At 43.3% G+C, this 20,168-nt stretch overlaps 2 protein-coding genes across 33 annotated transcripts in view; both read right to left on the minus strand.

The window, feature by feature from the left end:
- The window catches only part of LOC1280241 (piezo-type mechanosensitive ion channel component), a 38,929-nt gene extending 26,882 nt beyond the window's left edge, over window positions 1-12,047 (minus strand). For 27 of the 32 annotated variants that reach the window (XM_061659009.1, XM_061659021.1, XM_061659034.1 and 24 more), the window contains exons 1-2: window positions 11,127-12,047; window positions 5,732-6,738 (exon numbers count right to left, since the gene is read on the minus strand). The gene's annotated coding sequence lies outside the window, so the exon portion shown is untranslated. Of the gene's footprint in view, window positions 1-165; window positions 186-5,731; window positions 6,739-11,126 lie in introns of those variants that run through there. The other 5 variants (XM_061659020.1, XM_061659005.1, XM_061659007.1 and 2 more) reach the window with 4 other exon arrangements.
- Window positions 12,048-13,924: 1,877 nt separating this feature from the next.
- Window positions 13,925-19,701, minus strand: LOC1280243 (uncharacterized). The gene is made up of 3 exons (XM_061659047.1): window positions 19,243-19,701; window positions 18,699-19,178; window positions 13,925-18,631 (listed from the first exon to the last, which is right to left on the minus strand). The coding sequence occupies exons 1-3, from the start codon at window positions 19,648-19,650 to the stop codon at window positions 18,560-18,562; spliced, it is 960 nt and encodes a 319-aa protein (XP_061515031.1). The 5' UTR covers window positions 19,651-19,701; the 3' UTR covers window positions 13,925-18,559.
- Window positions 19,702-20,168: the final 467 nt, after the last annotated feature.

Genomic DNA, 20,168 nt, shown 5'->3' on the forward strand with positions numbered 1-20,168 from the left:
TCATTCAAATTGTAGCTACTTCATTCCTTCAAATTATGGAAAACTGATCAATCGAACTCATTGTGTGAACTTCAACTGTGAACACAATTTCCTCAGTTTTCAATATTTACAATTTAACATTTACTTTTGAATTTAGGTCAATAGAATTTGGATCGAATGACTCACCTACAGCAGTAATAAACTCGTATGAATTTATAAACAGCATTGTTGAACTTGGCCTCAACTGTGACCTTGTAAGTAATTAAAGGTGTATGTTTTAGATAAGAATTAAGAAACGAGTTATACACGCCGCATTCACATTGAAGGCTTTGCTAACAATCAATAGTAAATAGACAATTATAATCATAATACTGTGTCAATAAGCTTCTTCACCTCATCGAATGTTGTAAATTTGCTAGTTACATCGAATAAAGTACAATAAAGATGTTTTGTTGAATTGTTAACTGATTGTATTATCAGACCAGATCTTGCCCCAAACCCTTACTTAAGAAGAAGACATGTAATTCCAGAGACATTTCATGGAAATATGTTTACAAATGTATCATTAAATTAAATATACAATATTACAAATGTGTTCACTAAACCTTTAAAACCCTCACTCTCTATTCACACCACACCCAGTTTTACCCACTTTTTCCTTTCCCGTTCCAGCACCACGAACCTCCTTACAATGGCTAAAAACGACACACTCGTGCAAATATTACAAACTAAACCCGCGGCCAGTGGTATATACAAAAAAAAAACGCGACCACAGTCAAAGAACACTAGCTAATCAGCTGGATGACATCATCATTGCCGGCGAACACGGGGAGCAGCAGTGGCAGCAACACCGCAAAGCCAGCATAAATCTGCGCCCGTTGAACAACTTGGAACGCGAAAGAAAAAAAAAAACAATTCACGTAACCAATGAAAAATGAATTCCTACGCAGGTTTATGCAAATCGATCGCGTTCTGGACACTCGAGACACACACTCGCACGCACACAGAGCAACATTTATTTCAAATATTTTGGCAATGTGAAGAAAGTCCAACGCTGTGTCTCTGGGCGCTGGGGAATCATAAGAGGATTGGATTTGAATGCCATTTCACAGCTTGGCTGTTACAGTCACGGCTCGAAAGGTTATCGCGCTGACGCGTGGACGGGTTGGTGTACTGGCCACGCCGGACATTGGGGAAGGGCATTGAGTCACAGACTCTGCAAGCAAACGATTCATGAAGAAAGAAACCTTCCTTTTCCCCCACAACTACAGTTCGTCCTAGACTAAGAATCAAAGCATCATGTAATCTTTGTGCCAATGTGTGTTACAATATGCAACTCCAACAGTTCAACCCAAATGGTCCCACATACTCCAGCAAAATCAATACTATCGATTCACTGTACAAAGTAAGAGAGGGCAACACGTTAGAAACGTCCCTGTTTGTCGGGGGAATGGTTTTAAACATGATTTATAAATGCAGTGCAATCGCAGAGACATGACATGATTTCGCGTAGTCGCGCCAGTTGCCGGTCTTTGTCCCGCAGAGCGGTTGGAATGAATTATAAATTCGGAAGCGAAGCGGACAAACGCCGGTTGCTGTTGCTGTCGGACGTGTCATTCTGTTTGACTTTCTTCGCCTTTAAGGTCCCATTTCACTGATAAGCACTGCAGTGCTGCTGTGAGAACTTTGGTACTCGGTGTAGACTGCTGCGAAGCGCCAAGATGCACTTAAGACGTTCGCGCGGGAAGATTAACTGTACCACACAGATTAAGCCGTTCCGATGTCCGGATACTTGGCATAATAAATCATACAACATCTCGTACAAATAACCTCATTCATTGGAGTACTTCAATTACATCGTCCCTCGTGTCAGCAAATGCTTTAACCATTGCGTCGAAGTGTACCGTGAATTGATTATCTTGATATATTCACAACGAACGCGCAAGGGAATAACGTAACCTTCAGACAGGGTAGTTGGTTTGTGTCCTTGCTCCCAAAAACAAAATCTCTTCACTAAAACTAAGAGTGTAAAAACTAATGAAATTGAAACGATTGCACATTCATAGCCTTCTTTCGAACCTTCGTTTCACACCCAATAAAAGTTGGTCTTTCTTTTTTGGCAAACAACCGGCAACTTCTCCGATTATCGATTGAAACACCTTCACCACTTCTTCTGCCGTCCTGCCTGCAGTCGTCTGGTGATTCTAAAACAAGAACAAAAAACTGGATGGAAAGCAAAACAACAAAAAAAAACCCTTAAAATTTCTGACCCACCCTAAGACCTGGAATGAGGCGAAGAAGACAACCTTCACATGGCACAAGGCCCCTCACCATGGCGCTCAGCTCAGGTACATGAATTCGATACCCACTACACCTTAACCAGAGGTAGGTGGGTTAGTTAAAGCAACAAAACCAAAAAAAAAAAACGGAACTCCAATGGAAGACGATGTACTTTTTTTTACTTCCAATGACACACACATTCGCAGAGTTGCATGTATGATGACGATCGTGTTCTGTGTCGCGACAATCCACCAAAGGGCTGCAATGTCATCCGGTTTGTGCATCGCATGGCAATGGGTAGGAGAGGGTGCAATCGTCCCCGTCCTCATCCACGGTTTTTGTATCAGCTGTGCAAGGCTAATGCGCGCAGGGTGGTGATACTCGGTGTCTCGGTCACCGGCAGTGTGCCACACCGCCAGTGAAGAAACCTTAAAACACACATCCATTGAAAGGTACCGCGCCGCCGCCGCCGCACACGACCGTATGGAACACGAAAATGAACATTTAAAGAGAAAATTGCCAGTGGATAAAAGAGCGCAGCAAAAAAATAGGCTGTAAACTCAATACGTCGTTTACACGGTTTTATGATGTAATTAATTTTAATTTGTTTAAGGTTTTATTGCGTACAAGCTTGTGACAACAAGATGCAATTTTATTACCTTTTAGTTTCATTTCGTTATAACGATAAGATTTGTCTATGGTTCATAGTTTGTAATCAATGTAAAGAAAACAACGTTTTCGGTCGTCAGCTTTTCTAACCAAAATGATAAAAAGTTATTTCTTCTCAGAGCATTAAAAATAAACTACAGGTGTCCCCCGAGATACGACTATATTTGGGTCCGAAAAAAAAAAAATCCCCAAAGCAAGGCATAAGTCGAAAAAGTCCTAAGTCGAATATTTGTCAATATACACTTTTAACCGAAGTTGAAGAATCAAAATCAATGATATCGTGTTTATTATTTAAAAATATGTTCGATGAAGTATTAATTTTACTCCAAAAGTCGTTTACGCCATGTACATATTGAAGATCAGGTAATTGGGAAATCTTTGTAAATTATTATGTAACGGTTATCAGCAAAAAGATAATAGAAAAATACATTAATTTCTGCTCAATGACAACTTTTACATGTCAAAATCAAAATCGTTGTATCGGCGAATCGTCGTAACCCGAGGGGGTCGTAACTCGAGGGACGCCTGTATATTTTAAAAGATTGTTACTAGCTTTTCCTTGATTTCGATTTGCAATACAGTTAAATAAACTTGATTGAAATTTGCCATGAATTTGCTACAATCGTGGTGTATATTGTACGTTTTTTGTAATTTGGTAAGCTAACTAAAACAATTACGGTATTTATTAAGGTTAATTATGCAAAAAATAAGGCAGAAGACTGTGAAATGCTATATTCAAATTAGATATTAAATCATCAATATTAACTAAATATTTCGTTGTGGAAAAAAGGAAATAAACGAGTGTTAAACTTAAAACGTAAATAAAAATTAGAAAAAAACATGATATCAATACGAAACTTTTTTTTTACCAAAATGCTCTTGAAAGTGTAAATAAAAGGTAATACACAACGTATCAATAGTCACATAACACATGAAAAATCAGTTAATCAATATGTAGCTAATAAAATAACTGTCCTTAAAAAGGAAATTCTAAAGTCTGCGGTTTGTTTTTTACCAAAAATTTAAAAAAATCTTCATTTTTTGACGCAATTTAATAAGACTTTGACTAGATACCGTCTTTTATTTATATTGTCGTTTATTTCAGATTATTAAATGGTTTAATCTTCCATTTAATGCTATTTAATTCTCTTGTTTTAGTATAATATTTGAATTTCCTTCCCAAGATTAAACGTATCATTTGAATGTAGCATTGCATCGCCTCCTTCAATTAAGCCATCACAGCAATTTTATGAACAAGCAAATTATGATTTCTAAAAACTGTAACTTCCTGTCCAATTCAAAAGGCAATAGCAATGGAAGGAAAATTTCAAAAATGTCAAAAATCACTCATCAAAGAAATTATGACACAGTTCACCATATTACAACACACACACACAAACCCACCTTTCCGTGTTTAAATGACCACCGGTGACATCGGCAAGTGACAGTTAACACCGGTTTCACTTTAGCTCATCACAAGTTACTACCAGCCAGCCCGCTTGCCGTTTGGTTGGGTGTAAATATTATTCCCAATGGGACCGGCGAATGTTGCGCGATGAACCACGTGCCACGCGGGTTGTAGAGTAACCCGGCCGCCTGTGGATGAGGTCAGCTATACTGTTGCTTTACGCGTTTAAAAATAGTTTTACCCCAACGAAACGCACAGGAGACGCCACAGCACAAAAAGCATGTTGCAACATGGCAGCATTCGGCGGGGGATCCCTATCATGCTACTACTTATAATTGGCCACTGGGCGCCCGCCTCTTGTACTGACAGTTCAAAACTGTCTGTTAGTGTTAGATGAGTGAATATCTAACCATGCGAGGGGTGTGTGATGCTTTCGAGAGATTTAGTTGAAGCAATTGAAAATCTATTTATGAATGAATGCATGAGTAGACGAGACTCGTCAGTAGTAGTAGTAGTTTTGTGGAGATGATTTATGAGCAGTAAAAAATGCTTTCATTATGTTCAATTGCACAATTAGCTGCTTTACGATCGTAAAAATACAATACAGCAAAAATAAATCATCTTTACGGAACTTTGTTGGGAATTGGACGTGCTAATCGCTTGCGTGACCAATTGACTAGTAATTCATAAATGAACATTATCCAATTGTTGATCTGCTTCCGAAAATTTTATGATCAAACCTGCTTTATGAATTATGATGCCTTCCTATGTAGAATTATGAAGATATTAATGAGTCATTAATTTCCCTTATCCATCCAAATTTCGATCGAAACCCAACACTTCAAAGAATACCCCCAAACGAAGGCATTAAATCATTCAAAAAAAGACGCTCTTCCACCGAAAGACAACAATCGATCGTAAACACATTAAAAGGTTGATTTTTCGTGCAAATACAAAAACGCATCATCTTTCCTGCGAAATTTATAAACATCGGCCAGATATTTGAAAAGAACTCCCTCGTACCTCAAACGAACTCATCATCAAACCCCGATTGCCGGTCACTGGGCGCGTGTAAATAACGCATTTATAATCCATCCGGATCCTCGGAGAAGCAAATATGGCCCACAGCATGTGTGCAGGTGGTGGTGGTGTCTTCACCCATCTCCCACCACATGAAAAGAAGCTATAAATTTGCGTTCAAACTAATGGTGAAAATATCTGGCGAGGTAAATTCTCGACACAAACTTCACATAAACATAAACGGGTGCGCGCGCTCGCTCGTCTTTTGAGCTTGGTTTGATGGAAATCATTTGCCACCCGCCACCCGGGGACCGTGTGTTTCATCTTTGGCTCTGTTTCGGTGGCGAAAACACAATTATGAAGTAAACCTCATACCTTTACTGTGATGCTCATGTGATGATGATGAACTGGAACGGTGTTGAGGTATGTGTCCCGAAGCTTCAACGCTACTAACTGCTTCCGCTAGCTGATCGATCCATCCGGGAAGCAGCTGGACGACCGACGACTGCACCGGAACTGCGTGCGGTTTGTGTTATGGCGATCGTTTCACCTTCCCACAGACAAAAATTCGCAACTCTTTTCAAACAATTCTATCACGTAATTCTATTCCCGCTGCTTTTTCCACCGCTTTGGTACAAACACAGGCTACACGAAAAATTCTACTTAAAAAACACTTTTACTTTGTTTGGACGATACTGCTCCGGGGTGAAAAAAAAACAACATTTGGCATACTGAGGTTGCTGCTTGGTTGGCATCCAAGGGCTACTACTACGCACACATACTAACTGGCTGGTACACGTTGGAAAAATCTTCCGTTTCTAAGGCAACTATGTTTTCTCTTATTTTTTGATTATTCTTTTCTTTTTTTGTTGTTAAATTTCACTCAAAATCACTCTTGCACGTGCTGCTTACTGCAATAAAATAACAAAAAAACACACACACACACACACACAAACTTCAAAAAATGATCATTGTGCGGAGGAAAAACTGAACCGATAGAAATTTGATTTTTTTTTCACTACAATCACACAACTACAATCTGATATTTTCGGGTCAAATTTTCACTTCCTTCACCACGCTTCACTTATCGCAAGTGGCGCCATAACTGCTGCAATGCACTCACACCCACACCCACTGCTGCACTCACCACTCTTACCCGGATGCTCTTCTTTAAAGAGTTTTTCTTTGCACTTTTTTTTTACTTTTTTGTTACGCGTCTGTATCGCTTTTCCCAACTTTCATCACGTTTGGCGTGCGCGCAATGTTTCCGCCAGCCTTTGTGTGGTGCATCCGTTAAAGAGGGCGGCGGATCGGCTTGTACTGCGTACACTAACAACGCAGCAAACGGAGGAGTAGACGAAGCACTGCTCTGCTGTGGTAAACTGAAACAAGAAGAAACGGAAGGAAAAACAAAAGAGTTATTTTTTTAGAATTAGTACAAGGTCCATAAATTACTACAGGTCGGACCGTCCAGTGTACTGTGACAAATTTTCATTTGACAGCTAGAGAGTCCATAGCTACTTAGCAACTCATACAAATGTCCTTAGCCTAATTCCCTATCTGCCAATCTCCATAGAAATCGCAATCCTAAGCTAAGGACCCACCTGTAGTCTATCTAGGCACCTTGAATTTGTACTAAAAATTGAGCAACCGCATTTGTCGGTTGTTTATGGCAATGTTTTTTTCCCCATAACATTAATTAGAAGTAATTATAAACAGCGATAATGAGGAAACTGATGCGCAATCGACTTAACCACAAGAACTTAATGCTTCAAAATAATCAATAAAAGAACATTATGTTAGATATCCCCCTAAAAAAAGGGCTATTAATGATCGGAACTTCACTCAAAACACAACACATAATATTATCATTAAACGAACTCCATTGTTCCTGTACTGAAAGCTATCTTTGTTTAGTTCACCCGCCAGTACTCAGTAGTCTCTCGGTTGACGTCATCGGGCCCGTAGAACAACGAAAAGCGTTTATGATGCTGAGGGACCAGGGTAGACGAGAACACGATCGTGCCAAGCGAAACGAAACTTACAAAAACGTGCCAGACACTGGTATGCCCCGCCGTCCGATAGAGTGTGTGTTTATCTTTATGGAAAGAACTCCACACGTGAATACATTACGCTTGCACATTATTATGTGATGTGCGCCATTCATATCAAGCAAGACGTTGTGTGTTCAAGCACGCATGAAATATTACAAAGAAATAGGTAACAAATCAGTATCATTGCAGTGGCACCAGAGGCCCACATCACCCTTCAGAAACCGGTACCATAACATTCAATTATGACAGCGAAAGACCCTCTCCTACAGTAGCAATCTCACACGCAAACGATGTTTGTCCAATTGACCTTGCCCTTGTTGCTGTTGGGTTTGTTGTGGACGGGGTTGCGAACCTTCAACTGCTTCAACTAGACCCAAACCCAACTCCGCGGCAAGTTGTCTGGAGAAGCTACCTTGCCAAGCTATCTCTTGCATTCTCCGCCTGGGAGTGATCCAAGTGCAACCGGTTGCCTAGTTTTGGGCAGTTTTTTGATCGCCCCAAAACAAACCCTCAAGGAAGACCTCTTGCGGGAAAGGGTAAGATTTGCGGTCAAGTACGGCCACTTTCGGTGGTGACTGATTTGGGTAGGAGATAGTAAATACCCCTAATCCAAACGCAAGGGGAGGTGTTTCTGAGTCTTGGATTTGCTTTATCATCACTATCATTGATAGGCCTCACAGTTTTTGGTTCCGTGTTTGATAACGTTTGGATGGACTGGCAAAGACAATGTCCAACGTACCTCAAACCCACTAATACTTCTTGGAATTGGAAGCATCTTTCATTTTCTACGATTTTCAAGACGTTTTAAGCTCAAGACCGTTTTATGTTTGCTTCAAGCTACAACTATTCACCTCGGCAAACTTCCCTGAACTTGATACAAAAATTCCAAAGGCGACCCCTTCACTCCAAACAAACATTGCTCGACTAAATGCGGCTTTACACGCCGCTCAAGATGGCATAAATATTTCACTTGCCCTTCTAACGCAACGAGAACGCAGCAGCTAACAACAACAGCGAACAGTTCGACGGGGTGTATTCTAACGGAACGACCTTCACGGTATCAAGGTTTTGATTCACCCACCGATTCCCCCTCCGGAGCTGCGATCTTGATCGTCGGCACGCCGTTGCTTCACTTGGTGTGTATATCTCCCGACACACTTGTAGCGAAACAACCGATAGGAGAAGAATTAGCGTAGTAAAACAATTGCGTCATTTTGACTGTTTAAGTACAATAAGACAACAACCGTTGATAAAACTGTTGGAACCAACGTTCAACGTTCGAAATCTATCTAATCGCACGCACAAATGAATCCTTTTCCGAGAAAGATGAATTTTGATAACAGATTCGCTTAAGGGGGTGCTGTGTGGTTGCCATTTACAAAGCACGCAGTCGATAAGCCAACGCAGTCGTAAAGCAGCTTTATTTCTACTAATAATAATCGCACAATAATATCGCTACGAAAACGGTTTCAACACGGTAGTGCTGGTACACCAGCACACGGGTGCATTTGAGACCGGCGTTTGTTTACTAAATTCGAAACTAATCCAAACAACAACCGTTGTTCTGTGCGCGAAGAAACCGATCCCTTTGCTCTATACGAGGCGATCTTTTGAATATTTCGAAATGAAAGCAAAAAGAGGAGTTAGGGGGGATAAATAATCCCCTTCCACGACCAAATGGTTGCAGCATTAGTAGGCCATTACCCTTTTTTCGAAATTCTTAATCTCTTGCTTGTAATAATTCTATAGTATTTATCGCAGTGTGCTGCGAAGTGTGCTACCCTACCATCACACTTGCGCAAAGCTGCTGTTGTCATTGCTTCTTGGCGGAGTTATTGGCTGTACAATCATTCATGACGATCCTCCGCCAACACTTGAGAATGTGCAGGGCAGCGAGCAGTGTGTCTTGATGATAGCAGAACACTTTCGCTGATGAGTGACATTGGACGAAAGGGTGCGTAGCAGCAGCAAGGTGTGTGCTAGACTATGCAATTGAGGAGAGGGAGTGTTTGTAAAAAAAGTAGGTCACAACAACGGCTCTGGCAGCGATGTGAACTCGGGGAGCGATTCCAAGGGTGTATTTAAAAAAAATAGGTGAATTTATGTATGTACTTAAAATAAGTTTACATTTAAGAGATACTTCTTCGTTATGTACTGCAACGGGAATTGGATAAAGTGTCCTTCCATCTTCAGTAGACTATTTTTCTGCCTTTTTATATAACTCACTAAATATCTTATATTAATTTTTCTTTCAATATTTTGAGTTTCTTTTTAATTTTACTAATTTTTTTATAATTCTTTTAATCGATTGTCTGTCTTGGAATGGATAAAATCCCAGATTGATCGGGTGAGATTGACTGGGAGCTATAAAATAAAACCCCGCCAGATACATGACTCATGGAGGATGGCCCGGTGGTGTAACAGGTATAGGCACCGGACAATGTTCAGTTCGAACTTTGTTCAATTCCCGTTACCTGATGGATGAAAATATTTTCTCTTTAAGTGATCTCTGCCTTTTCCAAGCCTTTTCCAAGGTGGAGTAAAATATGTAAGGCTATCCATCAAGAAGAAGAATATAATGATATATCTGATTATAAAGATAATAACATTGAACAGCTTTATGCTCAATAACACTGCTAGATAATACCAAAAACGGGCATTGTTGCGCAAAAGTGGCCGCATTTTTGTTCTAAATAAAACGTTATCATGTGAGAGGGAATGAGAGACCCATTCCTTTGTTAATTATGCTTTATAATCTTTAATAAACTTACTTTTCTCTTATTAGAAAACTCTGCTTATTGCATTCTCCCACAAACAGGACCCGATTCATTCAAAGATTTTATTCGCTGACGATGGCGCATGTTGTTTAATCGAGTGATTTGATCGAGTGACTCTACCATAGAATCAGTCCAATAGCATTTAATTCTAATCAGATCATCTGTAGGATCTAGGTCTTTCAATCCAAGACATTTGTGGATCTTCTTATTAGCTTGACCGCTTACTATATGATATAGAAAAGACCAGTTCAAAGATTTGTTTAATGCATTATTCAGTGAGATAACGCAAAAAAGGAAAATTATTACATTCCTCTTAATTCCTTTAGGATACGTTTAAAATAACTAAATAATCCTTCAAGATTTAAAAGCAAATTCGAATTAAATTCACTTAATAACACAATTGCTGCAAACGCCATACAAACAGATTAGTCACACTCGCAACACTTTCGTTCTGGTCCAGACATGCACACACAAATCCAATCACAATACTATCAGCCGGTAAAAACCACAGCCACACAAACACAGTGCCTGATGGTGTCACGGCAAAACAATTCTAAAAATGCACCCAACCCGGCAAAATAATCCACTGTGCAAGGGAGGGTGTGTAGATTTGTGCGCGGCAGAAATGCAACATAAAACGATCACGAACGCAGCTGTGTGTGTGTGTGCTTGTGGAGGGTCACCTGTGTGCATTAAACGGACATCTAGCTGGCTGGGCTGTATTGAGTCATACCTACGCGCGCGTGTGAGCGGATTTTATAATCATAAAAAATTGTCACGTCGGATGAAAATAACCTGCCCCAGGAGTCCAGGTTTGGATGAAGCGCTCTACTGCGCCGTACTACTAAGAATGATTCACACGTTCGTTATTCTGTTATTCGAAAGCTACCATTGTTGCATGTTGTAGCTCACGATGAATCCCGCCCCACCGTAACTTACCTGTCAAATTAAAATCGGTCTACTCCGTGGCACTGCTCTACCTACAGTGCTCCACCGTCCACCGTGTTGATCAAACGATCGATCGATGCCATTTACCGTCGAACAGTGCTTCACTACCGCCGGGGACACAATTCCACGTGCCAACATCGGCAAACCGCAACAGCGCTCGCTAACCGACGTGAAAACATCCAAATAAAACAACACAACGGTGCACACTTCGATCCGGTGAAAAACGGCGGCGCGACACCCCAAAACTCAAGGTAACACAGGGCGCGCTACACTACTATCGCTCGCCTACTAAGATGGTAACACGCGCGCACGCACACACACAAACAAACGCTTCTAGTAATACAATCTTGCTCCAGAAGGAGCAGGTCCACACCACCACCCTTGGCCACCAACGAAATCAAAAGGACACTGACATTTGCACGGTCGGCCGCCGGTACTCGGTGGGGCTTCTTCCCTTGCAGAGAGCGGTGCGGAACAAAACAGAAACAATAAATACACACACTTACGCCGTCGTCGTCGTCGTCGTAATCCGGTGCAGAACACTGGTTTTGTTCCACTCACACACGAACACAGACACACTTTTTGCACCGATCAGTTGTGCCAGCCGCTTGCAGCTTTCCTTCACTGAACGGGAGCGGGCGGACGGGTGTCGATCGACGTTCCGCCCCGGCACAGTTGCATCCTCCCCTTTACACAGCGAATGGCGGCGTACGATCGACCACGCCACAAACAGTGCGTACACACGCACACACGCACGCCGGGCACGCACAAGAGCAGATGACGATCACGACCGTACCGGACCGAAGTTGGCAACACACAATGGCCACGGAGATGCCGCGAGTCGTGAACAGCACCCTCCGTTTCGGTTGCGGTGAGAGACGAACGGTTTGGTGAGAGCGAGAGCGTGTCTCGTAGCACTATGGAAGAAAAAGGAGGATTTTTTAAAAAGAAAATTAATTATAAAAATAGTTTACTTATTAGAAATTCGGAAAAATTAAGGACGATTACTTAGCAATTTATATTTCGAGTGGTTTAAAGTGGTTGACCTTTGACCCAAAACGTCTTCGAGCTTTGCACTCTTCCTATCATTGAACTCTGTTGTCTCGGTTGCCATAGCAACGAGCTTTCCAACTTCCGCTTTTCAGCTGCTCATCTTAATTGACTTCACTGTTTAATTGTAGCCTAAAATTGTATTTAAAGAATTAAAATAAATCTGTTTTTGTATCAAAAATTGTCCCACAGTGCTTCAGAGTTCAGCTCTCTCTGGTCCAGTTTCACCGGCAAATATGCTCACCAAATTGACTCGTTGAAACGATTGATTGCCCGACAGACAAAGAGAACGAAATTTTCAGGCGAGGGGTAGGTAGAAACACGCGGTGGGGGCCCGGCCCAAGATCGGATCCAAAGTCCGTTGTTTTGGGCTCGAAATTAAAAATGGCGAATGGAGCGCTACCACGGAGAGAATGCGCTCTCTTGCTTGCCTTTAAAATACACGAGGCGCTCTCGCTGTAAAGAACGCTCGCTCGCGCTGTTTCATCGTATTTTCCTCATACCCCTTCCTTCCCCCCGACAGACAAAGAGAACGAAATTTTCAGGCGAGGGGTAGGTAGAAACACGCGGTTTGGGCCCGGCCCAAGATCGGATCCAAAGTCCGTTGTTTTGGGCTCGAAATTAAAAATGGCGAATGGAGCGCTACCACGGAGAGAATGCGCTCTCTTGCTTGCCTTTAAAATACACGAGGCGCTCTCGCTGTAAAGAACGCTCGCTCGCGCTGTTTCATCGTATTTTCCTCATACCCCTTCCTTCCCGTTTCTTTCGGCTTGCGCAGCGCTGAACTGGTACCCCCTCCCACTTGATTCCAGCGAATTGCGCTGCGCTGGACTGACACCCCCTCCCGCTCGTTTCTTTCGTAGCGCGCTGTGCGCTTCCCTTCATTCGGACTTGGTGCACCCGAATCAAAACAAAAACTTGAACACATCAAACTTGGTTTATATTTTATCACTTTTATTGCAAATAAAGGGGCATTTTCACACATAGCTTCACACAATCTTGCCACAAAATCACACACATTATTTATATAAAAAAAATCGCCGTATTTAAAATAGTCGCCTAACTGCATGGATACCGTTGTTGATGTTCAATACAGCAAACAAATATTAAAATGAAGCAACGCAAATCACACATTTAGGATAAATGATAACAAATAAGCGCAGCTTCATTTCAATGTGCACAACACTTCAACACTTAGCGAAACTTCGATCGCCCGGGACTTAGGCTAACACGCGCGCAGCCTTTCACGGCGAACGCTTGAGCTGAACTGACGATTTCGTGTGGTGGCAAGAAGGGGAGCACACAGAGGAACACTCGCTGCACTAGTGCGAGCGAGACACCGATACCCGCATGCCGCTGCGAGAAAACCAAACTGAGCGCGCAGGCTGAAAGTGAACGCACACATTCACACATGTGTAATTGTGTGAGTGCAAAAACTGTGTAGAAACCAAAACACGCTCGCGCCTCCGCGTAATTCCGCGTATTTCCAACCGTCTCCCCATGCTTCTACATGCCCCTCGCCTGAAAGTCCCACACTTTTTCATTCTCATTGCTAGTAGGGCCGTTTCTTTCGGCTTGCGCAGCGCTGAACTGGTACCCCCCTCCCACTTGATTCCAGCGAATTGCGCTGCGCTGGACTGACACCCCCTCCCGCTCGTTTCTTTCGTAGCGCGCTGTGCGCTTCCCTTCATTCGGACTTGGTGCACCCGAATCAAAACAAAAACTTGAACACATCAAACTTGGTTTATATTTTATCACTTTTATTGCAAATAAAGGGGCATTTTCACACATAGCTTCACACAATCTTGCCACAAAATCACACACATTATTTATATAAAAAAAATCGCCGTATTTAAAATAGTCGCCTAACTGCATGGATACCGTTGTTGATGTTCAATACAGCAAACAAATATTAAAATGAAGCAACGCAAATCACACATTTAGGATAAATGATAACAAATAAGCGCAGCTTCATTTCAATGTGCACAACACTTCAACACTTAGCGAAACTTCGATCGCCCGGGACTTAGGCTAACACGCGCGCAGCCTTTCACGGCGAACGCTTGAGCTGAACTGACGATTTCGTGTGGTGGCAAGAAGGGGAGCACACAGAGGAACACTCGCTGCACTAGTGCGAGCGAGACACCGATACCCGCATGCCGCTGCGAGAAAACCAAACTGAGCGCGCAGGCTGAAAGTGAACGCACACATTCACACATGTGTAATTGTGTGAGTGCAAAAACTGTGTAGAAACCAAAACACGCTCGCGCCTCCGCGTAATTCCGCGTATTTCCAACCGTCTCCCCATGCTTCTACATGCCCCTCGCCTGAAAGTCCCACACTTTTTCATTCTCATTGCTAGTAGGGCCGTTTCTTTCGGCTTGCGCAGCGCTGAACTGGTACCCCCTCCCACTTGATTCCAGCGAATTGCGCTGCGCTGGACTGACACCCCCTCCCGCTCGTTTCTTTCGTAGCGCGCTGTGCGCTTCCCTTCATTCGGACTTGGTGCACCCGAATCAAAACAAAAACTTGAACACATCAAACTTGGTTTATATTTTATCACTTTTATTGCAAATAAAGGGGCATTTTCACACATAGCTTCACACAATCTTGCCACAAAATCACACACATTATTTATATAAAAAAAATCGCCGTATTTAAAATAGTCGCCTAACTGCATGGATACCGTTGTTGATGTTCAATACAGCAAACAAATATTAAAATGAAGCAACGCAAATCACACATTTAGGATAAATGATAACAAATAAGCGCAGCTTCATTTCAATGTGCACAACACTTCAACACTTAGCGAAACTTCGATCGCCCGGGACTTAGGCTAACACGCGCGCAGCCTTTCACGGCGAACGCTTGAGCTGAACTGACGATTTCGTGTGGTGGCAAGAAGGGGAGCACACAGAGGAACACTCGCTGCACTAGTGCGAGCGAGACACCGATACCCGCATGCCGCTGCGAGAAAACCAAACTGAGCGCGCAGGCTGAAAGTGAACGCACACATTCACACATGTGTAATTGTGTGAGTGCAAAAACTGTGTAGAAACCAAAACACGCTCGCGCCTCCGCGTAATTCCGCGTATTTCCAACCGTCTCCCCATGCTTCTACATGCCCCTCGCCTGAAAGTCCCACACTTTTTCATTCTCATTGCTAGTAGGGCCGTTTCTTTCGGCTTGCGCAGCGCTGAACTGGTACCCCCTCCCACTTGATTCCAGCGAATTGCGCTGCGCTGGACTGACACCCCCTCCCGCTCGTTTCTTTCGTAGCGCGCTGTGCGCTTCCCTTCATTCGGACTTGGTGCACCCGAATCAAAACAAAAACTTGAACACATCAAACTTGGTTTATATTTTATCACTTTTATTGCAAATAAAGGGGCATTTTCACACATAGCTTCACACAATCTTGCCACAAAATCACACACATTATTTATATAAAAAAAATCGCCGTATTTAAAATAGTCGCCTAACTGCATGGATACCGTTGTTGATGTTCAATACAGCAAACAAATATTAAAATGAAGCAACGCAAATCACACATTTAGGATAAATGATAACAAATAAGCGCAGCTTCATTTCAATGTGCACAACACTTCAACACTTAGCGAAACTTCGATCGCCCGGGACTTAGGCTAACACGCGCGCAGCCTTTCACGGCGAACGCTTGAGCTGAACTGACGATTTCGTGTGGTGGCAAGAAGGGGAGCACACAGAGGAACACTCGCTGCACTAGTGCGAGCGAGACACCGATACCCGCATGCCGCTGCGAGAAAACCAAACTGAGCGCGCAGGCTGAAAGTGAACGCACACATTCACACATGTGTAATTGTGTGAGTGCAAAAACTGTGTAGAAACCAAAACACGCTCGCGCCTCCGCGTAATTCCGCGTATTTCCAACCGTCTCCCCATGCTTCTACATGCCCCTCGCCTGAAAGTCCCACACTTTTTCATTCTCATTGCTAGTAGGGCCGTTTCTTTCGGCTTGCGCAGCGCTGAACTGGTACCCCCTCCCACTTGATTCCAGCGAATTGCGCTGCGCTGGACTGACACCCCCTCCCGCTCGTTTCTTTCGTAGCGCGCTGTGCGCTTCCCTTCATTCGGACTTGGTGCACCCGAATCAAAACAAAAACTTGAACACATCAAACTTGGTTTATATTTTATCACTTTTATTGCAAATAAAGGGGCATTTTCACACATAGCTTCACACAATCTTGCCACAAAATCACACACATTATTTATATAAAAAAAATCGCCGTATTTAAAATAGTCGCCTAACTGCATGGATACCGTTGTTGATGTTCAATACAGCAAACAAATATTAAAATGAAGCAACGCAAATCACACATTTAGGATAAATGATAACAAATAAGCGCAGCTTCATTTCAATGTGCACAACACTTCAACACTTAGCGAAACTTCGATCGCCCGGGACTTAGGCTAACACGCGCGCAGCCTTTCACGGCGAACGCTTGAGCTGAACTGACGATTTCGTGTGGTGGCAAGAAGGGGAGCACACAGAGGAACACTCGCTGCACTAGTGCGAGCGAGACACCGATACCCGCATGCCGCTGCGAGAAAACCAAACTGAGCGCGCAGGCTGAAAGTGAACGCACACATTCACACATGTGTAATTGTGTGAGTGCAAAAACTGTGTAGAAACCAAAACACGCTCGCGCCTCCGCGTAATTCCGCGTATTTCCAACCGTCTCCCCATGCTTCTACATGCCCCTCGCCTGAAAGTCCCACACTTTTTCATTCTCATTGCTAGTAGGGCCGTTTCTTTCGGCTTGCGCAGCGCTGAACTGGTACCCCCTCCCACTTGATTCCAGCGAATTGCGCTGCGCTGGACTGACACCCCCTCCCGCTCGTTTCTTTCGTAGCGCGCTGTGCGCTTCCCTTCATTCGGACTTGGTGCACCCGAATCAAAACAAAAACTTGAACACATCAAACTTGGTTTATATTTTATCACTTTTATTGCAAATAAAGGGGCATTTTCACACATAGCTTCACACAATCTTGCCACAAAATCACACACATTATTTATATAAAAAAAATCGCCGTATTTAAAATAGTCGCCTAACTGCATGGATACCGTTGTTGATGTTCAATACAGCAAACAAATATTAAAATGAAGCAACGCAAATCACACATTTAGGATAAATGATAACAAATAAGCGCAGCTTCATTTCAATGTGCACAACACTTCAACACTTAGCGAAACTTCGATCGCCCGGGACTTAGGCTAACACGCGCGCAGCCTTTCACGGCGAACGCTTGAGCTGAACTGACGATTTCGTGTGGTGGCAAGAAGGGGAGCACACAGAGGAACACTCGCTGCACTAGTGCGAGCGAGACACCGATACCCGCATGCCGCTGCGAGAAAACCAAACTGAGCGCGCAGGCTGAAAGTGAACGCACACATTCACACATGTGTAATTGTGTGAGTGCAAAAACTGTGTAGAAACCAAAACACGCTCGCGCCTCCGCGTAATTCCGCGTATTTCCAACCGTCTCCCCATGCTTCTACATGCCCCTCGCCTGAAAGTCCCACACTTTTTCATTCTCATTGCTAGTAGGGTGCTCTCCAGCAACCACTCTCCCATCGTCTTCGCGTGTTGCACACTGAGCTTGCTGCATGCTTGAAAGAGGTTGAATTTTATGTTTTACTTTTAAACCTAACGTTTATTTCCACACCTCTAATGTCCTCAGGCCGCATGAATTCATCTAAACTCACCCTCAGAAATTAAAAAAAATGAAATGTGTACTTATGTTACGTTTGCAACACCCAAAAGCAATGCGCAATTTGTTATCATTTCACAGATTTCCAAACACTAACTCCTATCCTAATCCGAGCATAGACCTCGCGGCGTAAACGGGAACGTTCTGGGGAACCATCGCCACATTGTTACCGACCGGTCAAGCCTATTAAACCGCCCTTAATCCTAAACGACTTTTCTAATAAAAACATATCAGTGTTTACCTTCCCACTTAGACAAGCGTCACATTTCCCAGAAATGGATCGCAAAATTATCATTCAGCACTATTTAAGCAAAAGGGGAGACGCTCGCCCACCATTTTAGGCCCTTTTAACTAATCATGTGCGTCAAAAATCTAACACCCACAAAGAGGTCTTATCAAAAAGAGTCTTTACTTTTATGGAACACTAATTACGATAGGATATTATCACGCACGGTCCCGCACACAGTTGCGTGCGTGAGTAAACTATTAGCTACAACAACTTGCGAAACATTTGTGTATATTTTATTTTTGTAGAAAATGCTAATTGTAAAGCACATTGTGAGAATCAAGGAATGCAATGAAAAATAAACCATCAAATGGCACATGCTTCAAGGGGTGCACCCGCCTCACATCATCTCCTCGTGTTGATCCCAATCGTCGAACAACGGAAGCATATCGACGTGTATCAAATCTGCTATCTAAAGTAGAGGGGACAAAATCATTTTAACCAATGCTTCCACATACCAGCCTCCGGCGATTACTCACAATCAAATGGTCCTCATCCTGCCTGATACCGTACGGTTGCAGCACCACGCTCAACTGTTCCAGCCACTGGCGGATGCTTTTCACCTGCGCGTCCGTTGCGCACAGCAGTGCCGCAAAGCTTGCGTGCTCTTCCTGCAGCTCCTGCGGTCGTTTGCCGGCGTGCCGCATTATCACCATGTTCTGGTAAAGGCTAAGCAGCTTCAGCAGCTGGTAGATGGTCTGCAGGCTGGCACACTGCCGCTGAAGCCACGGTGCGTCGAGTGTATCGAGCAATTGAAGCGCCTCATTCACCCCACCCACCCGGTACGTGGCGATCGGTTTGTTGGGGTGTGTTATCGTATCGAACCCGGCAAAAATTAGTGCCAGGGCCGTGTAGTAAAGCTGCGGAGAGTTTGCAAGGGCAAGCTTTTTGATCGCGTGCAGCAAATTAACACCTTCCAGTGGGATGTCTTCCTTTAAGCTTTTAGCCACCGTGTGTATCTGCAAAGATTGATTGATTGATTGATTAAAGCGCAGTCTTAACCATCGCAGGTGTGAGGCTCACCATAAATGTAGAATGACGGAAGCAGGCAAGATCGAGCCCCGCGACAGTCCCGCTCAACTTCCGGACCAGGGAAGACACCTTCGTCGGCACTCCCTTGAGCAGGTGCAATGCGACCGTCGCTCTCACCAGCCACGCATACTGTTCCAACGTTCCAAAGCAGGGTAACTGTTCGATAAGAATCTTCACAATGTCCTCCGTGCTTGTGTTGCTGTCGTGCTCTGTTGATGCCTGCTTGTGAAGCTTCGCCACCGGTGAATCGATCAACTTTTGTACGTTTTCCGGTGCTCCCGGAAGACTGCAAACGATTGCAAACTGCCCGAACCCGATGCCGTCCGGATTGCACCGGATCGAGCGGTCGGGTTTAGCGATTTGCGACGCAAACTCTTGCCACTGTTCTAATTCCGCCATCGGAAATCGCGGGCTTTGGTGGTTTGGCGTCCGCGAAATGAGAGCAAATGACAGTCGGAGTTGTTTGTAAACAAACCGGCTCGCGAGCTCCGATGATGACAGTGCAGGCCAAAAAAGTGCGACAGATGAAACGCACGAGTGAATGTTATGTTTTGATTCGAATCGATCCGCTGATTTATTTAACCGTTGTCTCAATGACCAAATTTACACCTTCATCTCTACGACCTGCATACCCGGGTATCTCATGCATTCTGTATGGCAAATTATTATTTTTCAAACTAAAACTTCAATTACTTATGTTGAATAAAAAATTAAAATTTCAATTTAAAATTTGGACAAAGATACGCGCATTAGTCTTATGTACTTTAGTAAGGAACTGAGATTTTTTTGAATCTCGTTTACTATTTTTTAATTTTTCTTTTAAGTTTGACAACTCGCTTTTTAAATAACTTTTTTTCTGCTGTTCTATGTAAAATACATTGAAAGCACCTTTTTATTTCTCAGGCGATTTTTAATTT

Source organism: Anopheles gambiae, chromosome 3 (assembly GCF_943734735.2).
Source record: "Anopheles gambiae chromosome 3, idAnoGambNW_F1_1, whole genome shotgun sequence".
NCBI lineage: Eukaryota > Metazoa > Arthropoda > Insecta > Diptera > Culicidae > Anopheles > Anopheles gambiae.

What these genes read in the sequence shown, in the direction of transcription:
- LOC1280243 (XM_061659047.1), bottom strand. Translation starts at nt 19,650, where the DNA reads ATGGCGGAATTAGAACAGTGGCAAGAGTTTGCGTCGCAAATCGCTAAA. An exon ending in TCCGTCATTCTACATTTATG is followed by an intron (nt 19,179 to 19,242) that starts GTGAGCCTCACA and finishes CAATCTTTGCAG; the next exon opens with ATACACACGGTGGCTAAAAG. An exon ending in AGGATGAGGACCATTTGATT is followed by an intron (nt 18,632 to 18,698) that starts GTGAGTAATCGC and finishes CCTCTACTTTAG; the next exon opens with ATAGCAGATTTGATACACGT.